This window comes from Symphalangus syndactylus, chromosome 1, assembly GCF_028878055.3.
Source record: "Symphalangus syndactylus isolate Jambi chromosome 1, NHGRI_mSymSyn1-v2.1_pri, whole genome shotgun sequence".
NCBI lineage: Eukaryota > Metazoa > Chordata > Mammalia > Primates > Hylobatidae > Symphalangus > Symphalangus syndactylus.
This window is the reverse complement of record NC_072423.2, coordinates 31,593,033-31,615,897: the sequence shown is the minus strand read 5'-3', so window position 1 is coordinate 31,615,897 and position 22,865 is coordinate 31,593,033. Positions and strand designations below refer to the sequence as shown.

The window sequence follows — 22,865 nt, the reverse complement described above, 5'->3', positions numbered from 1 at the left end:
CTTATATTGAATAAGTGGGCTTCATCCCTGGGATGCAAGGCTGGTTCAACATACGCAAATCAATAAATGTAATCCAGCATATAAACAGAACCAAAACACCACATGATTATCTCAACAGATGCAGAAAAGGCCTTTGACAAAATTCAACAACCCTCCATGCTAAAAACTCTCAATAAATTAGGTATTGATGGGACGTATCTCAAAATAATAAGAGCGATCTATGACAAACCCACAGCCAATATCATACTGAATGGGCAAAAACTGGAAGCATTCCCTTTGAAAACTGGCACAAGACAGGGATGCCCTCTCTCACCACTCCTATTCAACATAGTGTTGGAAGTTCTGGCCAGGGCAATTAGTCAGGAGAAGGAAATAAATGGTATTCAATTAGGAAAAGAGGAAGTCAAATTGTCCTTGTTTGCAGATGACATGATTGTATATCTAGAAAACTCCATTGTCTCAGCCCAAAATCTCCTTAAGCTGATAAGAAACTTCAGCAAAGTCTCAGGATACAAAATCAATGTACAAAAATCACAAGCATTCTTATACACCAATAACAGACAAACAGAGAGCCAAATCATGAGTGAACTCCCATTCACAATTGCTTCAAAGAGAATAAAATACCTAGGAATCCAACTTACAAGGGACGTGAAGGACCTCTTCAAGGAGAACTACAAACCACTGCTCAATGAAATCAAAGAGGATACAAACAAATGGAAGAACATTCCATGCTCATGGGTTGGAAGAATCAATATCGTGAAAATGGCCATACTGCCCAAGGTAATTTATAGATTCAATGCCATCCCCATCAAGCTACCAATGACTTTCTTCACAGAATTGGAAAAAACTACTTTAAAGTTCATATAGAACCAAAAAAGAGCCTGCATTGCCAGGTCAATCCTAACCCAAAAGAACAAAGCAGGAGGCATCATGCTACCTGACTTCAAACTATACTACAAGGCTACAGTAACCAAAACAGCATGGTACTGGTACCAAAACAGAGATATAGATCAACGGAACAGAACAGAGCCCTCAGAAATAGCGCCACTTATCTACAACTATCTGATCTTTGACAAACCTGACAAAAACAAGAAATGGGGAAAGGATTCCCTATTTAATAAATGGTGCTGGGAAAACTGGCTAGCCATATGTAGAAAGCTGAAACTGGATCCCTTCCTTACACCTTATACAAAAATTAATTCAAGATGGATTAAAGACTTACATGTTAGACCTAAAACCATAAAAACCCTAGAAGAAAACCTAGGCATTACCATTCAGGACATAGGCATGGGCAAGGACTTCATGTCTAAAACACCAAAAGCAATGGCAACAAAAGCCAAAACTGACGAAATGGGATCTAATTAAAGAGCTTCTGCACAGCAAAAGAAACTACCATCAGAGTGAACAGGCAACCTACACAATGGGAGAAAATTTTCGCAACCTACTCATCTGACAAAGGGCTAATATCCAGAATCTACAATGAACTCAAACAGATTTACAAGAAAAAAACAAACAACCCCATCAAAAAGTGGGCAAAGGACATGAACAGACACTTCTCAAAAGAAGACATTTATGCAGCCAAAAAACACATGCAAAAATGCTAATCATCACTGGCCATCAGAGAAATGCAAATCAAAACCACAATGAGATACCATCTCATACCAGTTAGAATGGCCATCACTAAAAAGTCAGGAAATAACAGGTGCTGGAGAGGATGTGGAGAAATAGGAACACTTTTACACTGTTGGTGGGACTGTAAACTAGTTCAACCATTGTGGAAGTCAGTGTGGCAATTCCTCAGGGATCTAGAACTAGAAATACCATTTGACCCAGCCATCCCATTACTGGGTATATACCCAAAGGACTGTAAATCATGCTGCTATAAAGACACATGCACACGTATGTTTATTGCAGCACTATTCACAATAGCAAAGACTTAGAACCAACCCAAATGTCCAACAATGATAGAATGGATTAAGAAAATGTGGCACCTATACACCATGGAATACTATGCAGCCATAAAAAATGATGAGTTCATGTCCTTTGTAGGGACATGGATGAAACTGGAAATCATCATTCTCAGTAAACTATCGCAAGGTCAAAAAACCAAACACCACATGTTCTCACTCATAGGTGGGAATTGAACAATGAGAACACATGGACACAGGAAGGGGAACATCACACTCTGGGGACTGTTGTGGGGTGGGAGGAGGGGGGAGGGATAGCATTAGGAGATACACCTAATGCTAAATGAGGAGTTAATGGGTGCAGCACACCAACATGGCACATGGATACATATGTAACAAACCTGCACATTGTGCACATGCACCCTAAAACTTAAAGTACAATAATATAAAAAAAAAGAGTTAGAATGACATTTTAACTTTTATATTTTCTATAGTTTCAAATATACTGATAAGGGCTTTTTAGGAGATAAATAATGTCCACAAGGCCAGATATTTTTTAAAAATCTAAGTTGTGGACATAATTACATTTTGGTCACACTGCATTATAGACTAATACTGTCAGACCTAATAGTTACAATACATAATAGTCAATGTTTGGTGATGCTTCACTGTAATTACCTCATATTAAATTTCCAATCAGAGATGTCAGAACTGAATGGCACTGCCATTATAACTTGATGTAAGCTCTAGCTCACTGAAAATACACTTGGAACATAAATCTCATCTGGAATCGTGGACACACGGAGGTGGATAATAAATTGGAAACCATCTAACTTAAACTGTCCATTTTACAGATGTAGAAACTGAGGACCAGGGCCCAAGTTTATGCAGCAAGTGAGCGGGAGAGCTCATGGCACTGCCTCTTAAATAGTTATTGTGTGCTCTTTCTGTTCTTTCAATCTATTTCAAAACTGAGAAACGATTACCCAATTACACATACACTACAATTATAATAACAGCTTCTATTTGTTAAACACCTGTTATGTGCCAGGTCATCTTTTAGATGTTTTACGTACAGTCCTTTGTCTGAATACTCAAAACACTGGAAGGTGCAAGGCCCTTTACACAGGTGAGGAATTTGAAGATGAGAGTTTAACTAACACACCTAAGGTTTTACCTAAAGTAATGCCATACCAGAATTAGAATCCCAGTTTGTTTAACAACAAAATATATGTTCTTTTCACTACAATATAATAACTATGATTGCAGAAATAAAAAACTAAAAGAACTTAGTGTATGTAGATAACATCCTCCCTCACCATAACTCTGTCACAGTTTTGTGTTTTAGAGTCAAGACCCTAGTGCATACTTCCACTCTTCATATACAGAGTAGGAATTATTTTCTTTCTTAATTTGTTAAAGAATATTTGACAAAAACTCTTGAAGAAGGTAGATTATCAGCAGTGGTAGATGGCTACAAAGATCGTTGATCAGTGCTTTTCAAACTTCAGTGTGCCTGTGAATTACTGGGTGATAGAACTGGTTAAAAATGCAGATTCTGAATCAGGAGGTCTGGGTTAGAGCCTAAATGCTGCATTTCTAACAAGCTCCTGGTGATGCTGAGCTGCTGGGACTGCAGACCACACTCGAGAATAGCAAGGCCCTAGATCACTATGCTGAAATCTCTACAGGGCCAGAGGGCTGATGTTTTGATGCATGGTTGATCTGCTGACCTTCTGTGGTTTGAGGTGGCTGAGGCAGACCCATGGCAACACAATGTCGTCACCATTCCTAAGAAGCTCCTCCTATCTATGGTGGGCATTCGGTCCTCAATTTCCTTGGTCCACGGACAGCATTTGACAGAGGGGTCCCACCCTGCTTCTGAAACCCTCTCCTCATTTGCCTTCAGTGACTCCTGCTAAAGTGGCCTTGACAGGAGTAGCTTCAAACCATAAGAGGTCAGCAGATCAACCACACATCAAATCATCAGCCCTCTGGCCCTGTAGAGATTTTGCCATGATAATCTAGGGTCTTGCTACTCTCAGCTGTGGTCTACAGTCCCAGCAGCTCAGCATCAACAGGAGCTTGTTAGAAATGCAGCATCTAGGCTCTACCCTAGAACCCTGAAATCGCCTTCTTTTCCTCCTAATCCACCAGCCTCGTCTCAGCTTCCTGGGATGGTTCTTCTTCCTAATATCTAAACATTGGGAACGGGCACCTCAAGACTCAGTCCTTAGATCTGCTCTCATTTCTCTCCACACTCACTCGCTTGGTAAACTTCTCCAGTTTCAGAACTTTAAATACAATCCTTAAATGCTCCAAATCTCTACCCTGTATCCTGGACCTTCTAGCTCAGTCTTCTACCCGCAGCTCCAGAATCAGGTGTCCAGCTGCCTATTAGAAGCCTTTACTTGGAGGTCTAACAGGCAGCTCAACATAGCCCAAACTGAATTTTTTAATCTTCCCTATCATTGCTAAACATAACCTTGTTTTCTAGTTTAGAAGTATTTTAAATAATAATTGAAGCTAGTTATGTTAGTGTGGGAGGCTGAGGGTGATGAAATTGACTACATTTATGCATTATACCCCATGTTCTGGTAGACTCTGTGGCCATGCCTACAGTGGACAACACTAATTAAGTACACTTGGCTCAGATGTGGTTTAGCTTGGTGTAATCCAGGCAAGGCTAAGTGCAGATTGCTCGACCTTAGGTATATAAAGCTGATGTTGGGGAAGGGAGTGCATTCAAGCTTATCAACTCTCTGACAAAGTCTTCACTCAACTCAGGCGTAAAAGCTTCAACTGTGTGTGTCTATTCGTGTGGCCCACGTGAGCCCAAAAGCTCTGCCTGTCATTGGGAAATGTTGCTGTCATGGATCTTGGCTGGGCCAACATCTTCTCATTTACTTTCGATAAGTAAGCCTTGTTTGATATATTCAAGTAAGGCCTAGCCATTCCAATTTGATCTTACAACATTTGTGGTTAAACATTTCACACATATGGCCATTAACGTCTTTAGATATGCATGAAATATTTCAACACTCATCTTTCGAATCTTCAAAGAACTTAGTAATTGCCCAAAAAATTACTTAAAAAAGTCTAAATGGCTTTATGCTAATCTTCTGCAGGAAATTATTACCTTTGCATCTAGTTTGTGATTTGTACTGTTATGTCTTATTTCACCTTTAAACATCTGGGTCCTGATCTTTTCCAGGGTAGTTCGAATCTAGAGAAGGAAAAAAAAAAAAAACATTTTATTTGTTTCAAAGGCATTTAATGCCAAATGCTTTTTTTCTCAATACCGGTTACAGGGTACCTGATTATCTAGAAAGTAATACATATATACATATATTGATCTCAGATTTAAATAACTGTCACCATCAACCTAACTCGCATTTAAGCTAATATTGTTTAGATTGCTGAAAGTAAGCATTTGGTCTTTATAACTCTTTCTCAGACAAATCTAAAATATCACTTAAGTGAATATTATCCCCCAAACAATTATTATTTAGTAATTAGTACTTAATACTATTTAGTTTTGCTTTGTCTATTTAGTAATTTAGTACTAATTTACTGTTTAGTAATTACTATAAAACAATTACTACTTAGTAATCACTACAAAATAATTACTACCTAGTAATTACTACAAAATAATTACTATTAAGTAATTACTACAGAATAATTACTGAGAGATCATACACATTTATGCATGAAATATAAGCCCCATGTCTTGATGACCTATGGAGTTGCAAGACATTCAAAGATGATGGAATTAATTGATCTGAACAGGTTATAAACTATGCCAGAATTTGTCCATTATTTAACTAAATAATTAAATAATTCAAAAAGGCAAAATATGAAATTTCTCTTTTTATTCAGCATCCTCTTAGACTGTAAGACTGTAAGAGTAGGAGCCAGGTTTTTACTCTAGCACATTTTTTTATTTTTTATTATTATAATTTTTTTGAGATGGAGTCTTGCTCTGTCGCCCAGGCTGGAGTGTAATGGTGTGATCTCTGCTCACTGTAACCTCCGCCTCCTGGGTTCAAGCGATTCTCCTGCCTCAGCCTCCCGAGTAGTCGGGATTACAGGCGCCCACCACCAAGCCTGGCTAATTTTTTTGTATTTTAAGTAGAGATAGGGTTTCTCCATGTTGGTCAGGCTGGTCTCAAACTCCTGACCTCAGGTGATCCACCTGCCTCGGCCTCCCAAAGTGCTGGAATTACAGGCATGAGCCACTGCACCTGGCCTACTCTAGCACATTTTAAGTGCTTAATACATGTCTGTTTTAAGAAACAGTTAAGAATATATATTTCTGTCAGCCATTATCATTTTGGGTTCTCATAAGACTTCACATGTTTTTAATGAAGTGATATGCCAACCCACAGTCACTGGCAATAGTTACCCTGAACTGTGAAAAGGAACAAGGTAATGAGAGGCACCAACTCAGCAGGAAATGTAAACATCTACTTGGGAACACGATCAACAGTCTTGAAACCACTGGAAAACATTATAAAACAGTAGGAAATCCAGTGGTGAATAGTGAGGAACAAATTAAGTGCTGATAGGTGTTCTGAACCCTCCTGGCCCATTATTCAGTTTTACTGAGTGAGGAAAATCATTTTACTCCAAGTGTGGGAACAATTTTATATCCTCAAGAGAAATGACTAAACATGGGTTTAAATTTCAGCTAGGAAGACTGTCCTTTGCCAAACTAGAGTTGTTCCTTTACATATGTTCTATGGAGAGGGAAACAAAGTCCTCCAGCCCATATTGGAATTTCTCTTTGAAAAACCATATCATACTAATGATTTCTGCTACCCACATACCTTTTTCACATACTCGGTTTCTTCAATAATGTGAGCAGACGTAGACTCACACAAGGCAGAATTATCTTGCATCTTATCCCTTGGGGGAATCTCTGTGGTCACTGTCACTGTTGTCATTGCGAATTCTGGCTTTAGGAAAACATAAATCAGCTAAGCAAAACAGGCGGTTTTGATTGTATGATTATATGGTTCATAAACTGAAATAAGTTGTTTTATCACTATAGTCAAATATAGCAGAAAAGCTATAAATCATTGGTATCTGTATATATTCATAAATCCAGAAATTAATTTAACATAAAGCCATATCATCTGAAGGAATCATTAATTAAAACTTTAACATTTAAATAATCTAAAAAGGTAAAATCTGAAATTTCTCTTTTTATTCAGTATCACCTCAGACTGTAAAATCTAAAATCTCAGACTAAAAAGGAATGAGGTTTATATTCTAGTACATTGTAAGTACATAATAAATGTAGAATTAACATGATACAATTATAACAAAATTATGTTTTGTGTGCGTGTGTGTATCTTCATACGTAGTCTCTAAAGGCTATTTACTATTAGGAGAACTAATAGTAAAAGACTGGAAAAACCCAATGCCAACAAGAAGAGGATAGATTAAATAAACTATCAACTGCTATGGAGTCATCACTAGGATGTATTATTATCTCATGAAAAAGCATAGAGCAGAAAAGAATATGTAATATCATATTTTCTATAAGAAGGGTAGGAAATATGAATGGAAGGAAGAAATCTGTGTCTTAAGGGTTTAATACTAAACCACGTATATATATTATCTAACTATGAAATAAAATTGACAGAGAAAGTAATCATCCAAAATAAAGGTGAAATGAAATAAATTAAACAAATAAATATATCTGTATATCAAGTTCTATAACCATAAGAATTATTTCAAGAGATTAAAAATGACATACCAGGAACTATTTATCCCTGGTGTGCTATATTCTAAGAACAAAAAGAATAGCAAAACAATCTTGAACTATATTCACTCATAATATTGTTAGTGGAAATATTGGTATTGCTATTTTGAACTGCGAACAGTGGTTGGTGTGTTTATGTACACAGGTTCACATTATAGAATAAAGCCAACAGGTAATTGTGTTAACATCATGAAGAATCAAGCTATTTATCATAAAAGAAAAAAGAAAATATACAACAAAAATGTTAGGTGAAGCCGGGCATGGTGGCTCACATCTGCAGTCCCAGCATTTTGGGAGGCCAAAGTGGACCGATCACTTGAGGTCAGGAGTTTGAGACTAGCCTGGCCAACATGGTGGAACCCCGTCTCTACTAAAAATACAAAAATTAGCTGGGCATGGTGCACATCTGTAATCCCAGCTACTCGGGAGGCTGAAGCACGAGAATCACTTGAACACGGGAGGTAGAAAATAATTATTTCTTTTCCTTTAAATAATATATATTCTACCTTTATTCACCAAAAAACCTAGAAATAGTAGCAGTTAGCATCCCTCACGGCCAGACTGTGGTCTTTGAATATCATATCCTACCAAAAAGGAAACTAGGACTTCTTGGCTGATCCAGGTCTGGGGTAAGAAATATGTAAAGTGAGCCTATAATTATTATTTACTATAATAAATAGTAAATAACTAATAAGTAAACCATAATAAAAAGCCCTGTGGGGTAGGATTATTAATCCTATGTTACTGATAAGAAGACAAGACTCCACTCCCAAAGTGACATTAACTTACCCAAGAGGAAGTAAAATGAATAGAGCTAAAACGCCAACCTTGGTCTTTTAGAAGTTCAGAGATGTTTCCATCATATTAAGACTGGCTTCCCTGGAGAGAAACAATAACAACAACAAAATATTTAAAATCTAACAGTGACCTAGGCTGCAAAAAAAAAACCAAAGAATTTGCATATTTGAGGGCATCACTTTGAAACAAGATCGCTTCTGGGGATACTACAAAGTCCTGCATTCATCCTTTAATCTTCAATGAAATTGACAGAATATGCCAAGAATTTTCCATTTTATTATAAATCCTCTTAGCAGCTATGGCTTCTATTAAATATTTGTTTTGGCTGAAGTTGATTTGGCAGCAGCAACTCTGCAAGTGTGCTTTTGCAAACTGTGAATGGAAGTGCGTCTCTTACTGGGTCCTCTGAAGTATCTTCCGGGATTAAGATATTGGTGCAAAACATTTAAATGCTTGAAGTAAGAGAAACACCCGTAGAGTCAATATGCAGTGTGCTTGGAAGTCAGAGAGAGGATGGTCAGGTCAGGGTAGGGGTCAGAAAACCCCAGCCTGGGAGCTCAATCCAGTTTCCCTCCTGTTTGTACAGCCCCAGAGCTAAAAATGGTTCTTACATTTTTGAATGGTCAAACAAAAAAATCAAAAGAAGAATAACATTTCATGGCACATGAAAATTATATGAATTTCAAATTTAGTATTCATAAAAATGGTTGGAAAAAATCAAAGGACAACATTTCATGACACATGAAAATGATAGGAAGTTCAAATTTAGTGCCCATAAATGAAGTCTTACTCTAACACAACGTGGCCATTTGTGTACATATCTTTTATGTTGCTTTGGCACCACAAACAGCAGAGTTCAGTAGTTGTGACAGAGAAAGTATGTGGCAGGCAACGCCTAAAATATTTCCTGTCTGGCCCTTTAAAGGAAACGTTTGCTGACCTTTGGGTTAGGGCTTGGCAAGGAGTCGGGGCAGGACCAGTAGGAAAATAGAGGCAAGCAAAGCAATCGATCTGGCCTGAGTTTGTTTTTTCCCTCCAGTACAGTACCCTGGATCTATAGTCCCATTTGACTGATTTACTTTCATTTTCCTTTTCAGTATGTTATGCAATGTGTACATTAACAAACGATAAGAGGCATTTTATCATAGGAATGAATCGCTCTTCAGAATGAATCCCACTGCCTTTTCAGGCTTTTTCATAATTTGAAAATTGCATCGGGCCTTATGTCTTTTATCCTAAAATATACTCTCTTATATACCTTTTATTCTTAAAATCAAGGAATTTTGTTTCTTGATCACTGATATTTCTGAAAACTTCCCACTTTTTCCATTCACTGGTTGGGCCATCTTAAACAAGTTACATAAAATCTTTGTCTTCACTTACATAGCTGTCAGATAGGGGTGATAACACCTAGAGATAGGAAAATGAGTTTTTTTTTTTTTTTTTTTAAATGCCTGCTAACAGAAGGCACTCACTGGACAGTCACTGTCAATAGTGTTGCCCTGTTATTTTATATTATCAGTAGCCACAGAAGACAAGCAGGGCAGGTAGTTCACATCTATCTGGTTGCAAAGCTTTATAACTGTATCCGTATGAAATTAAATTCCATTTCTGCCTTTGGTTCAGAAAATTTTTGTACCCAGAGTCCTTGGTTGCTGTAAAGAAACCCAAGGGGAACATAAGTCAGCAAAGTCCAAATTGCCATATGGCATTACTATCCTGGGGAAAATCCATGTTAGCATTTTATTTCAGCCAGAAGTAGATTAAGGGGATAAAATTTTCAAAATAAATCACAATCAGTTAATTAAAGTAAGGAAAGACTTTTATTTGTCTTATGCTAGAATGGATTGAAGACAGCTTACAGGTGGCATCATGCCAAGAGGAAGTATTTCCTAGACCAGGGCCTTTCAAACATGGCTCCCAGGGAGGAGGCGGAGGGCTGCTGAACAGACAGGGCTCTGCCACCTCAACTTCAACCACCCCAGCTCTGCTTTATTCTGTCTCACACACTGAATTTTTCCATGAGGCTTTCTGTGAAGAAAGAGGGTTCCACAGCTGAAACAGTTTAGAGGCAGCCTGCCAAGTCTCATGGCTCCATTCTGCCACTCCGTACCTGTGTGACCTCTGTCAAGTCCCTTAACTTCTCTGTGCCTCGGTGTCCTTAACAGTAAAATGAAAATAATATTATTAACAATAATCAATGTGGGGTTTTTCATGAGTTAATATTTGTCAAGCACTTACAGCAGCACATTTAATATATAATAAATGATTTGTACATATTTGTCAAACAAGTACATAAAATATGAAACCATTATCCACAATTAAGGCTGACATGCAATCTGGGTGGTTTCCTTTCTTCCAGGAAGGAAGCAGGTTATATTTTAAATAATCTGTTACTGGGCTATGAAGGAAAAATTGCTTTGGGGGACTTTAAGACTAGCAAATCTGTGGTACAAATTCCTTATTGCTAATGCACTGATAATTTGTCAGTTTCCTCAAACAATGATGCTAACATCTATTGAAGAGTTTACAATCTACAAAGCTATGCACACACGTTATTGTGAACTGTAATCCATGTGGTAAACCACCACACCACCGGGCACCCAGGAGAATCTAACTAAACCTTGTGCTCTGGTTAATGACATGAGAATAGCAGAAGTACTAAAAATAAACACAAACAAATGCCTGTGATGGGTTGAATTGTGTCCTCCCCCCAAATTCATTTTAAAGTCTTAACCCCCAGTGCCTCAGAATGGGACCTGATTTAGAAACAGGGTTTTGCAGGTGTAATTAGTTAAGTAAACATTAGGTCATACCGGAGTAGGGTGGGTCCCTCCTCCAATATGACTGATATCCTTATGAAAAGGAACAATGTGTCGAGAGATGAGAACACCAAATGCCCTGTGAAAATGAAGGCAGAGATGTAGCGATGCTTCTACATGCCAAGGAACACCAGCGATTACTAGCAAACCACCAGAAGCAGGGGAGAGGCACGAAACAGATCTCTCCCACAGCCCTCAAGAGGAACCAACCCTGCAGACACCTTGATCTTGAACTTCTAGCCTCTAGAACTGAGAGATGATCCATTTCCCTGTTCAAGCCACTCCGTGTGTGACACTTTGTTAGAGCAACCCTAGAAAAGGATTACAGACACTGTTTATATTGTAGAGACTGTAACAAGGGTGTTTCCTTTCTTTACTTAACCCTTGATTCATTTATTGAGAGTAAATATTTATAGAAAGCCACTGTGTTAGGAACTGTGGTTATAGGGCTGAGCCAAAGACCCTAGTTTTGTAGGATTTTCAGTATAAAGGGAGAGACAGACATTAAACAAACGAGTAAATATAGAGGGAGTCTAAGGGAGGCTGTGATGAGTGACGTGAAGAAAAGCCGATCAGGGGACCGAGGGTAAAAGGAGGTGCTGTCCTAGATGAGCAGTGAGGGAAGCTGATCTGAGGAGGTGGTATTTGAGCAAAAGATGAAGAAAATCAGGTGCAAGCCATGTGGCTCTCTGGGATCTAGGAGAAGAGAGTTCCAGGCAAATGGGAAAACGAGAGCAGAGGCTGGCATGTGCCTAGAGCAGTGTTTTTGTTTGTTTGTTTGTTTGTTTGTTTGTTTTGAGACAAGGTCTCACTCTGTTGCCCAGGTTTGAGTAAAGTGGCGTGATCTCTGCTTACTTCAACCTCCACTTCCTGGGTTCCAGTGATTCTCGTGCCTCAGCTTCCCAAGCAGCTGGGATTACAGAGGTGCACCACTAAACCCAGATAATTTTTTTGTATTTTTAGTAGAGACGGGGTTTCGCCATGTTGGCCAGGCTGATCTTGAACTCCTGGCCTCAAGTGATCCACCCACCTTGGCTTCCCAAAGTGTTGGCATTACAGGCATGAGCCACAGCACCCGGTCCCTAGAGCAGTGTTCTAAGAAAACCATGGTACACAGCAAAGTCTACCATTTTCTTTTCTTTTAATGTTGCAGGACCTTTTTCTTTTTGACCTGAACTTTTTGAGGCTTCGTTTCCCTAAGGAGTTGTCTCCTTGGCCACATTAAAAGAGGTCTAGGAGTTGCTATTACGGATCCCCCAGGATTGAGGCAAAGACAGAGTGAAGCTGTCAGGTACTGCAAGGTGTAAACAACTGACCCCAGGTCAGCCCAGAGAAGGGACAATGAAGTCTGATTGACTGCACAGAGGTATTCTCCGCTCACGTCTGTGGGCTGCTGATTGAAAAGCACCATGCTGGATATCTGGCAGGTTTTGGCTAGCTAGTGCTTGAATCTTCTTCCCAGATATGCTGAGGCACCATCTGTATGAGTCTTGCAGGAAAGGTCTCTTACTTGTTCATGGTCACTCCCTGGAGCTAGGGCACAGGAACAACACCTAGAATCAACCAAATGACAGCTCCTGCTGGAAGTGCAACCCAGGGAATCGCCCTCTGGCTGGTTGGAGCTGGAGGCAGTGGAAATCCAGTCATTGTTCAGGAAAAGGAAGGAGTCTCTGACACAGAGTGGTGCTTCATGTCCAAGTGGCAGGAAATTCAGTGGCCAGTGGCCAGTGGCTATGTCAGGAGGACCCTAACTCCTCATCCCACAAACTGATTTCACTGGTGTCCTAGCATATGAGATCCTCCCATTTTCCAAACCTAGTTTTTCAACATTCCCATCAATTCCGGTAGCTGCTCTATATCCTCTCAGTAAATTCTTCTTCTACTAAGTCAGCCAGAGTCAATTACTCTGGATTGCAATCAAAAGCCCTGCTTGGTTTTAGCACAGTTTCTGAGTTTTCAGCTTTTTGTTTCCTGGTTCTAAGAGATTATTTATTCATTTCTGATCACTATTTTATAGAGCTTGAATATTAGAAACTGAAAAAGTAAGTTACTACAAAAGTGCCACAAGGATAATTCGGTTATATGAGGGAAAATAGCGAACGTATCTCCAAACCCTTGATGAGACTAACCGTGTCCTGAATACTAAATAGCACACCTGTTCTGCAGCTACATTACACAGCACAATGGTGACATCCAGTGTCAGCTGGCTAAATCTCAGGTGACTGTGCAGTTTACCTGAAAATGATGCACAGTATACGAAAGACATGCATGTTACACTGTACCCAAGTTCTGTTTTCAAATACGAATCTAAGCTTTTGCTAAGTAGAATTAATTTTATTCAACTACATGCTACTCATTTGTATATACACATATTATAGCCAGTGCTATAGAAAATTCTTAGATATAAGACAAAAGCTATTTTGGAGGAAAAATGAAATATTGGCATAAACACAATATACAAATATGTACTATTGACAAAACGTGCCATTTACCAAGTAATTTTTCATATATTGCCAAAATTAATCATCACAACACTGTGTTACAGTTATTATCTTCAGTAGATAGATGATAGATAGATAGCTGATAGATAGATAGATAGATAGATAGATAGATAGATAGATAATGCAATAAGGCACAAAAAAGGATGTAAGATTTTCAAGGTTATAAGAACATCATCCACTGAACACAAATAGGTTGACCCCAAATTCAGGCGTCTTTTTAATAAAATAGTCTATCCTCATAGTTCACTGGCATAATTTGAAACATTGAAAAACAGCTGAAAGCTTCAGCCAATGTTCAGTTCAGCAACTAAACTGCAAAAAGGTGCAAAGCACATGCATCCCTTCCCATCTGGAGAAGAGTGGGAAGGAGGGGCCAGGATTTGTTAAGTGAGGACCATATGCCAGGTAGGGTATGCTCTCTATAATACTTCTCACATATGCCCTGAGAGGTTGTTATTATTATTCCCATTTTGCAGATGAAGAAACAAGGCTCAACAAGATAAACAAAGATAACTAGTTGGTGGCCATTGGATCCCAAGCCATGAGTTGTCTGGCTCTTTCTCATGAGTCTGCTAGCTCCTTCTAACTTACCACTTTGCCTCTGCTACATTCTGAAGGAGTTTCTAAGCCTCAACTTCTTGGGCCCAAGATAGCTTAAGAATCAAAGTTTTCCAAAGTAGGTCACCAACTAACAGTCACAGAACTCCTGATGGGAGGTCCCAGGTGTGTCCTTCAGGAACCTAAACAGATGTTGTTGTCCCAGTAGATTTATTCCATGAACAAAGGCAGTTTGGCTGCATGGCTTAAAAACAAGGGATTTGGACTCAATTGTTCTGCCTACAAGACTCTGTTCCACTTCATCACCAGCTGGGAGGTCTTGGAAAATCATTTAAACTCCCTAAGCCTCGGTTCCTCAACAGAGTAATTCAGATGAGAATGCCAACTTTCTCAGAGTTATGTGAGGATTAAATGAGATAATGCATGAAAAGTGCTTAATGGAGCATCTGACTTCATGCACATTAAATTAATATTAAATCATAATGTTTATACTCACAACTTATTGTGGACATTTGCTTGTAGGACATGATTTGAAAGTGTCAATTCCCAAGCTTAGTTTTCCCCTCGCTATTCCTTCCTTACCCCATCAGCCAATTATTCCTCCTGATTTGAACTTCTCTATTAACAAGTCAACCCAAAAGCTGATTAACACTTACCAGTCAATAAAATATAAAAGGAAGCTGAGGTCAATGATATATGTCACAGTCACTTGCAACATTTACATGATGCCCTTCTAGAAAATGTCATTTGTGGCTCTATAAAATACTTTAGGAGTGAAGAGCCCAGGAATATATAAAATACCTACAGTTTTCTGAGTTTGTCCTGGATTATTTTAGCTTGAACATAATTTATGTCATTTAAAAAAAATTATCCAGCAAAGGGAAAAAGAGACCATACCAGTTCTGGTGAGGATGTGGAACAGTTGGAACTCCTGTCTGTTGCTGATGGGAATGGAAAATGTGGAGCTGCTGCGGACAACAGCTTGGCAGTTTCCTATACAGTTAAATACATAGTATATAACCCATAAACCCCATGCCTTGGTATTTATCCAAGTGAAATGAAAAGTTATATTCTATAAAACCTGCACACAAATGTTCATAATTGCCAAACACTGCAAACAAGTCAAATGTTCACCAACAGGTGAATACAACTCCTCATTAAGAAGGAATGGACCAGGCACAGTGGCTCACACCTATAATCCCAGCACTTTGGGAGGCCGAGGTGAGCTGATCACCTGAGGTCAGGAGATCGAGAGCAGACTGGCCAACATGATGAAACCCCATCTCTAGTAAAAATACAAAAATTAGCCAGTTGTGGCAGTGCATGTGTGTAATCGCAGCTACTCAGGAGGCTGAGGCACAAGAATCACTTGAACCTGGGAGGCAGAGGTTGCAGTGAGCTGAAATTGTGCCACTGCACTCCAGCCTGGGTGACAGAGTGAGAGACTGTTTCAAAAAAAAAAAAAAAGGAATGAATTACTGATACACACAACAACATAGATAAGTGTCAAATGCATCATGCTAACTGAAACAGCCAAATTCAAGGGGCTACATATTCTATGGTTCCATCTATTTGACATTCTAGAAAAGTAAAAACTGTAGTTATCAAAAGGGATTAGCGGTTACTTGGGACTGGCAATGGGGGACAGGTTGACTACCAAAGGAACACGTAGGATTTGGGGTGGGGAAATATATCTTGTTAGTGATCATGGTTCTATGACTATAACAATTTCCCAAAACTTACAATACTCTATACTGAAAAAGATGAACTTGTACATGTTATTTAAAAAATAGTAATCTGGCAGGATCTAGAAAAAGCAATGCACAATTGAGATTTCAAAATCCAAGAACCTTCACTGATTTTATCAGAAGTAACTGGAAGCCAAAATTAATTGGATTTGTTTTTCTTCATTCAAATTCTTGACCCCCAAAAGAGTGTAAATGATTATATATATATATATATATATACACACACATACATAGATACATAGAGATAGATAGATAGATAGATAGATAGATAGATAGATAGATAGATAGATAGATAGATGATAGCAATGGAATCAGGGTTGTTAAAAACAACAGGCAACTCGGCTGCTGATTCTAGCTCATGCTACATGACTAGTTAATTAAACTTAGCATTCAGTACGACAGAAACAAGGAAAGCCTTTTAAACATTTTTAAAAACTTAATCACAAGCACTGTTCATAAAAGGTGATAAAGTAGAAGGAAATATACAATAATACATAAGAAATATAAGAATATTTCCGACAAGCTTTAAATCTAATTCATGAACCTAGAACTTTTTTTTCACATCTACCCATTCCTTTTCTAATAGCTTTCCAGATGCAAAATATGTTTTCATTCTTCGTATTTGTCCATCTGCACATACACTGTTGGATCAATGATGAAAATATCTACTTATTCAGGGCCTGAAATAGCCAGGACCCTACTTTTTTTCTTTTCTCTTCTCTTCCTTTTCCTTCCTTCCTTCCTTCCTTCCTTCCTTCCTTCCTTCCTTCCTTCCTTCCTTCCTTCCTTCCTTCTTTCCTTTCCCTTTCTTTCTTTCTTTCTTTCTTTCTTTCTTTCTTTCTTTCTTTCTTTCTTTTTCTTTCTTTCTTTCTCTCTCTCTCTTTCTCCCTTTCTTTCTTTCTCTCTCTCTTTCTTTCTTTCTTTCTTTCTTTCTTTCTTTCTTTCTTTCTTTCTTTCTTTCTTTCTTTCTTTTTGTTTCAGACAGAGTCTCACTGTGTCACCCAGGCTACAGTGCAGTGGCTCAATCTCAGCTCACTGCAACCTCCACCTCCCAGGTTCAAGCGATTCTCCTGCCTCAGCCTCCCGAGTAGCTGGGACTACAGGCATGTGTTACCACACTTGGCTAATTTTTGTATTTTTAGTAGACATGGGGTTTTACCATGTTGCCTATGGCTGGTCTCAAACTCCTGACCTCAGGCAATCCACCCGCCTCAGCCTCCCAAAGTGCTGGGATTATAGGCATGAGCCACCAGGCCCGGCCATGACCCTACTTTTCATCAACACTGTCGCCCACCCTCCCACACCATGATGTTTGACTTATCCAAGGGCAACATCCTACCAAAATCCAGGTGTTTATAGAAAGATAGAAGTGTCAGAGGCAGCTTCCCATTTTGGGTAAAACTAAGTTCCTTGTATCAGATCACAACAACGTAAATAACCTCATCAAAATAAATAGCAGGTGCTTACAGCTCAATACTAATCAAGCCTTCCTTCTCTTGATAAACCAACATAGCTTGGTGAATGTCTCTGCCCTGATCCTGATCCCTGGAGTATACGAAAGTGAGAACGATGAAGGTGGATTCCTGTAGATGGTAAATACCTCTTAGGAGATACTTGGTATAAAATCATCAGTATGAGGCTAGAAAAAAAATGCATTTGTTTTAGAATTTTAAAAATCCTTACCAAGGAAACAAAAGTGTATTACCAATCGAGATTGATTACTCCATCAATCACACACAGATCATCAAAACAGTAGTAGTATTCTCACCTAGGAGTTTCAGGAAGTTGTTTTGACATTTCAAGCAGAAAAAAAATGAGTTGCAAATGAAGACATTCAGCTTTGGAAAACTATATTATTTAACCTACATTATCTTCTTTTCAAATTGTAGATGTTAAAAAAAATAGTTTGCATTCTAAATTGCCAACAAAATAGACTTCAAAAGTTGGCCACAGTGGTTCACATCTGTAATCCCAGCACTTTGGGAGGCCAAGGTGGAAGGACTGCTTAAGGCTGGGAATTGGAGGCCAGTCTGGGTAACACAGTGATACCCCATCTGTGAAAAAAAAAATTTGATAAGCTAGGCGTGGTGCCGCGTTCTTGCAGACCCAGCTATACAGGAGGCTGAAGCAGGAGGATCACTTGAGCTCAGGAGTTTGACCCTTCAGTGAGCTAGGATCCTGATACTGCACTCCAGCGTGAGTGACAGAATACAACCCCGTCTTGAAAAACACACACACACAAAAACAGACCTCAAGTTATTTTGATGCTCTTTTTTTTCCCCTAAAAGGAACTTGCAATTTGAGTAGTAACTTAAAGGCACTCAGAGAGACACTGTCTTCTTTTTAGGTTCACAGAACTGACTAGATTTTTATAAAAGGATTTCTGTTCAACTAGAAAAATCTCCCTAAGAGGATATTTAAGCATAAGTTGTCAAGCATGACCCACCCCCACCCCCACAAAATGCATTTGCCATAATAGTTAGCACAAAGCAAGGTCAATGGAGATATATAAGAAAACAGTTCTGGTTGGGAACTGCTATTCCAGTTTCCTGATTCCTAACAGAGGTATACCAAAAGTCAATGTTCTTGCGAAGTTAAGAAGTTCCTTTTTGTTTGTTTGTTTGTTTGAGGCAGAGTCTCGCTCTGTTGCCCAGGCTGGAGTGCAGTGGTGAGATCTCAGCTCACTGCAACCTCCACCTCCCAGGTTCAAGCAATTCTCCTGCCTCAGCCTCCTGAGGAGCTGGGATTACAGGCACACGCCACCACACACAGCTAATTTTTAAAAAATTATTTTTAGTAGAGAAGGGGTTTTACCATGTTGGCCAGGCTGGTCTCCAACTCCTGACCTCAGGTGATCCACCTGCCTCAGCCTCCTGTATTGCTGGGGAAAGTTAGAAGTTCAGATGAGTCTCACTCTGTCGCCTAGGCTGGAGTGCAATGGTGCGATCTTGGCTCACTACAACCTCTGCCTCCCGGGTTTAAGCGATTCTTCTGCCTCAGCCTCCTGAGTAGCTGGAATTACAGGCACATGCTGCCATGCCCAGCTAATTTTTGTATTTTTAGTAGAGATGGGGTTTCACCATGTTGGTCAGGCTGGTCTCGAACTCCTGACTTCATGATCCGCCCAGCTCGGCCTCCCAAAGTGCTGGGATTACAGGCGTGAGCCACTGTGCCCGGCCAAGTTAATTAGTTCTTGACGTTGGTTTGTTCTCTAGACAGTTATACGCAGTAAACACCACTGCTTAATAGGAACCTGGATGTTTAACTCTTGGCATTCATATTTAAAATTATCATAGAAGAGAGTCAAAGCACCAAATAAGAGGTTGGCTCATATCAGTTATTCTCACATTATGCTACCATGGAAGCTGCACCAATGTATCTGTTTTACCATGCAAATGTATTTGCAGAAAGGTCTACCAAATGGTGAACAAAATGCGGCATAGCCATGGCATGGAATAAATCCTAGTTAAGCAATAAAAAGGAACCAACTACAGATACATGTGACAACCTGAATAAACCTCAAGAACTATTCTAACTGAAAAAAGCCAGATGCTAAAGACTATATATTATACGATTCCATCTGTATGAAATGTCCAGAAAAGACAGATCTAAAGAGACAAAATAGATTAGGGGTTGCCTGGGGATGGGGTAAGAATGGTGAGTGATTGCAAACAGGCCCCAGGGATGTTTGGGGAATGATGAAATGATCTAAAATCAGATTGTGCTAATGGTTGCACCATTCAGTAAATTTACCAAAAATCATGAAATTATACACTTGGATGTATTTTACAGTATGTAAATTATACCTCCAATAAAGCTTTAAAAAAAAACAGAAGGAAAAGTAAGAATAACTTGAATAAAGATGCTGTTTTTCTCTGGGGGAGGAATATAATTGTAGTCATATTTTTCTAATTTATAGCAAAAGAATAATTTAATGGACAGATTTTTTCAGTTTTAAATTTTTTGTTCATCAATTTTTGTCTCTAGATCTTTGTCATCCATACTACAAGTTTAGTTTTTATTTAATTTGCATGAAATTGATACTTAGCTATTTTAAGTTAATATTTCATAAGATTAAGCCTGGAACACACAATTCCTAAGTTCTTCCCCAACCTAAACAAAAGAGAAAACCACGGAGCAGAATAACACGCAAGCTCCTCTGTCATTTTTAGATTTGACTATTTAAATCAGTGTAAGGAAATATGTGATTTGAAACTAATCTAGTTTCAGTCACTGTCGAAATTGAATGGATCATTGATGTGGTCTGCAAATCTATGGCGTTGACTTGGGGTGGCCTGGAGGACTCCATGTAGTAAATTCCAGGAGGATAGAAATGTGTCTTATTTACACAGGGCTGTGTTTGGCCCAGACCCCACTCCCCCTCTCATCTGGTTCTCCCACACAGAACACAGTGCCCTCAATAAATATTGTTTCAGTGAATACATGAATAGGCCCACAAATTTACAGATGTACCAAATAGTTTCTAAAACTGAATGTACACACACACACACACACACTCTCTCTCTCTCTCTCTCTCGTTTTCCAAACCTACATAAATGGCTGTTTTTGTGCTTAGTAAATGACATTCATTTAAACGTGTTAGTAAATTCATGGTAAAATTTTGCCATTATGAAATGTTTTCAATCAATAAATAGCCATATCATTTTGATGTAAATATCTCAGTTCTAAAGAAGAGAAACTACTACTTTAAAAGACTTTTACATTCCCATCAAAATCTTCAGTTATTTCCCTTTTCAGTCATTATTCCAAGCAAATATACACCTCATTTTTCAGCTTTGTCTAAATCTAGCTTACGTTTTTTAGCTTTGGCCAAAATTTGGATTACAGCTCACCTTCAATGTTGAGCATACTGTAAACAAATAAGCTAACAAATAACATGCCTATCAGTAATTCACAAAATAGCAACAGTATTAATTTCAAAAGTCTCTTTCTAGTTAGGACAAGGGATCAATTTATTTTGTAAATAACAAGAGGAAAGAACCTTCTTATGACGTCGGCTTTATGAGGTCAGCCTTGGTCCCAGGAAGTGTAGTTGTTTTCATTCTTTCTGCAAACATTTGAGGAACCACACGGGGATACTCCCTGCCTTGGGCAGAAATTCCACTGTGTCAGGGGCCTTCCCTTTCAAACTGGGAGTGCGGTGGGGAAGAGAGTGGGCAGCGGGGGAAAAGCATGACAACAGCATCAATTGTGTCTGCCAGGGTACCTGACACTCCTGCCCAGCTCACATATCAGGAAAACCAGACTTCAGTAGCTCTGAATATTTAATGGCATTAGTTAAAATCAAAAAGGACAGATTATCTCCTCCCTATCACAAACACAGAATAATTCCTTTTTGTATTCTTACACTTCATCTGACCTATATACACCAAGAAAGTTAAAGAGGTTTTGATTCCTAAAATAAAACAATCAGAATATAATGGGGAACAGGTACAGCTTCAGTTATGTTCAGGGCTTGTTGCTTGTTCTGATCCTTACATTCAATTTTGTCTTCACTTCCAAAAAGGCTGAAAATTCACAGCTATGTTATCATCCAATCTAAAAACTACACTTGCACGGTCCCGTACTAACCTTTAGGAAGATAAGAGTGTTCCCTTGTCTAGCCGCCTAGCACTCTGTAACTTCCAGCTCTAAAATCTCATGATGCTACTCAACATTAAGGAAACAGTCAAGCAATGGGCTGCTCTTTTTACTACACCTGCAGCTGCAGAAACCCGCACAAATGAATGAAGACTGCCACCTTCATTCATCTCTGCTCTTTAAAAAATGAGAGCGCAGTGACTTGTCAAAGCCACCACGCTGGAGTTCCCACGTCAGGGCGTTTACCGCAGGACTTTTCTCCATAGCCTCTGAAATTAGCAGGCAGAAATCGCGAGGACCCCTGACAAACGGATTGTATAACCACAACCTAAATAAATAATCAGGTGTGCGCCGGGCTGAGTAGGGGTTCCTCTCTGCGGAAAAGCAACTCTTCCCAACGGGAAAGAAACTTCTCGCTCAGGAAATTCGAGCCCAGAACCGAGGTTTCCAGGGAGGATTACCTCTTCAACAAGGACCCTTTTACAGGAAATGTCCTTAATGCCAGGAACTCCGCTGGGGAAGCAGCTGGAAAGGCACCCGGACACCCACACACCTGGAGGGGGTGCGGGGGCGCGCTGCAGGGACCGGGCCCGAAGGTGGCCAGACTCGCCTACCTTGTGGGGCGCCCAGCCGACGCGGGGTCCTGGTGCTGCTCCTCCCCTGGGCGATCGGGCCTTGGGGCCAGGGTCAGCTGCCAGGGCCCTGAGAATGCAGCCGCCACCGCCCGCAGGCTTGGCTCCGCCCCGCGGGGCGCGCCCAGGGCAGAGTCCGGCGCCGGTGAGGCTCCAGGGAGGAGTCGCGGCGGGACGCGTAAGCCCAGCGCTGGAGAGCCAGGCTCTGCCCCTCACGCCCCTCGCTAGGGTGCTGTACAGGCGGGTGGGGGGGAGGAGATCGGCCGCTGCTTTTCAAGAAGGTTCTATTTGCACCCTAAGTTTATAAACTTTTGTTTTCGTTTTTTAAATAATTTTTTATTTTATTGTTTTTAGTATAAATTTATGGAGTACAAGTGCAATTGTGTTGTTTTTTTTTAAAAACTTTCTTTTGGAACTTAAAGAAAGTTGCAAAGATAGTAGAGAGGGTCGTCTATATACCCCTCAGTCGGTGTCTCCTAATGCCTACAGCTTCCATAACTGTGGCACATTTGTCAAAACTAAGAAATT

General features: G+C 39.6%; 1 protein-coding gene across 5 annotated transcripts in view; it reads right to left on the bottom strand.

The window, feature by feature from the left end:
• Window positions 1-22,366, bottom strand: part of CCDC68 (coiled-coil domain containing 68) — a 63,899-nt gene extending 41,533 nt beyond the window's left edge. For 2 of the 5 annotated variants that reach the window (XM_055298559.2, XM_063642397.1), the window contains exons 1-4: window positions 22,320-22,366; window positions 8,467-8,556; window positions 6,737-6,861; window positions 5,047-5,133 (exon numbers count right to left, since the gene is read on the bottom strand). In XM_055298559.2, the coding sequence (XP_055154534.2) occupies window positions 5,047-5,133; window positions 6,737-6,853 (204 nt within the window). In that variant the 5' untranslated portion in view covers window positions 6,854-6,861; window positions 8,467-8,556; window positions 22,320-22,366. Of the gene's footprint in view, window positions 1-5,046; window positions 5,134-6,736; window positions 6,866-8,466; window positions 8,557-22,166; window positions 22,203-22,319 lie in introns of those variants that run through there. The other 3 variants (XM_063642400.1, XM_063642431.1, XM_063642411.1) reach the window with 3 other exon arrangements.
• Between the last annotated feature and the right edge of the window lie 499 nt (window positions 22,367-22,865).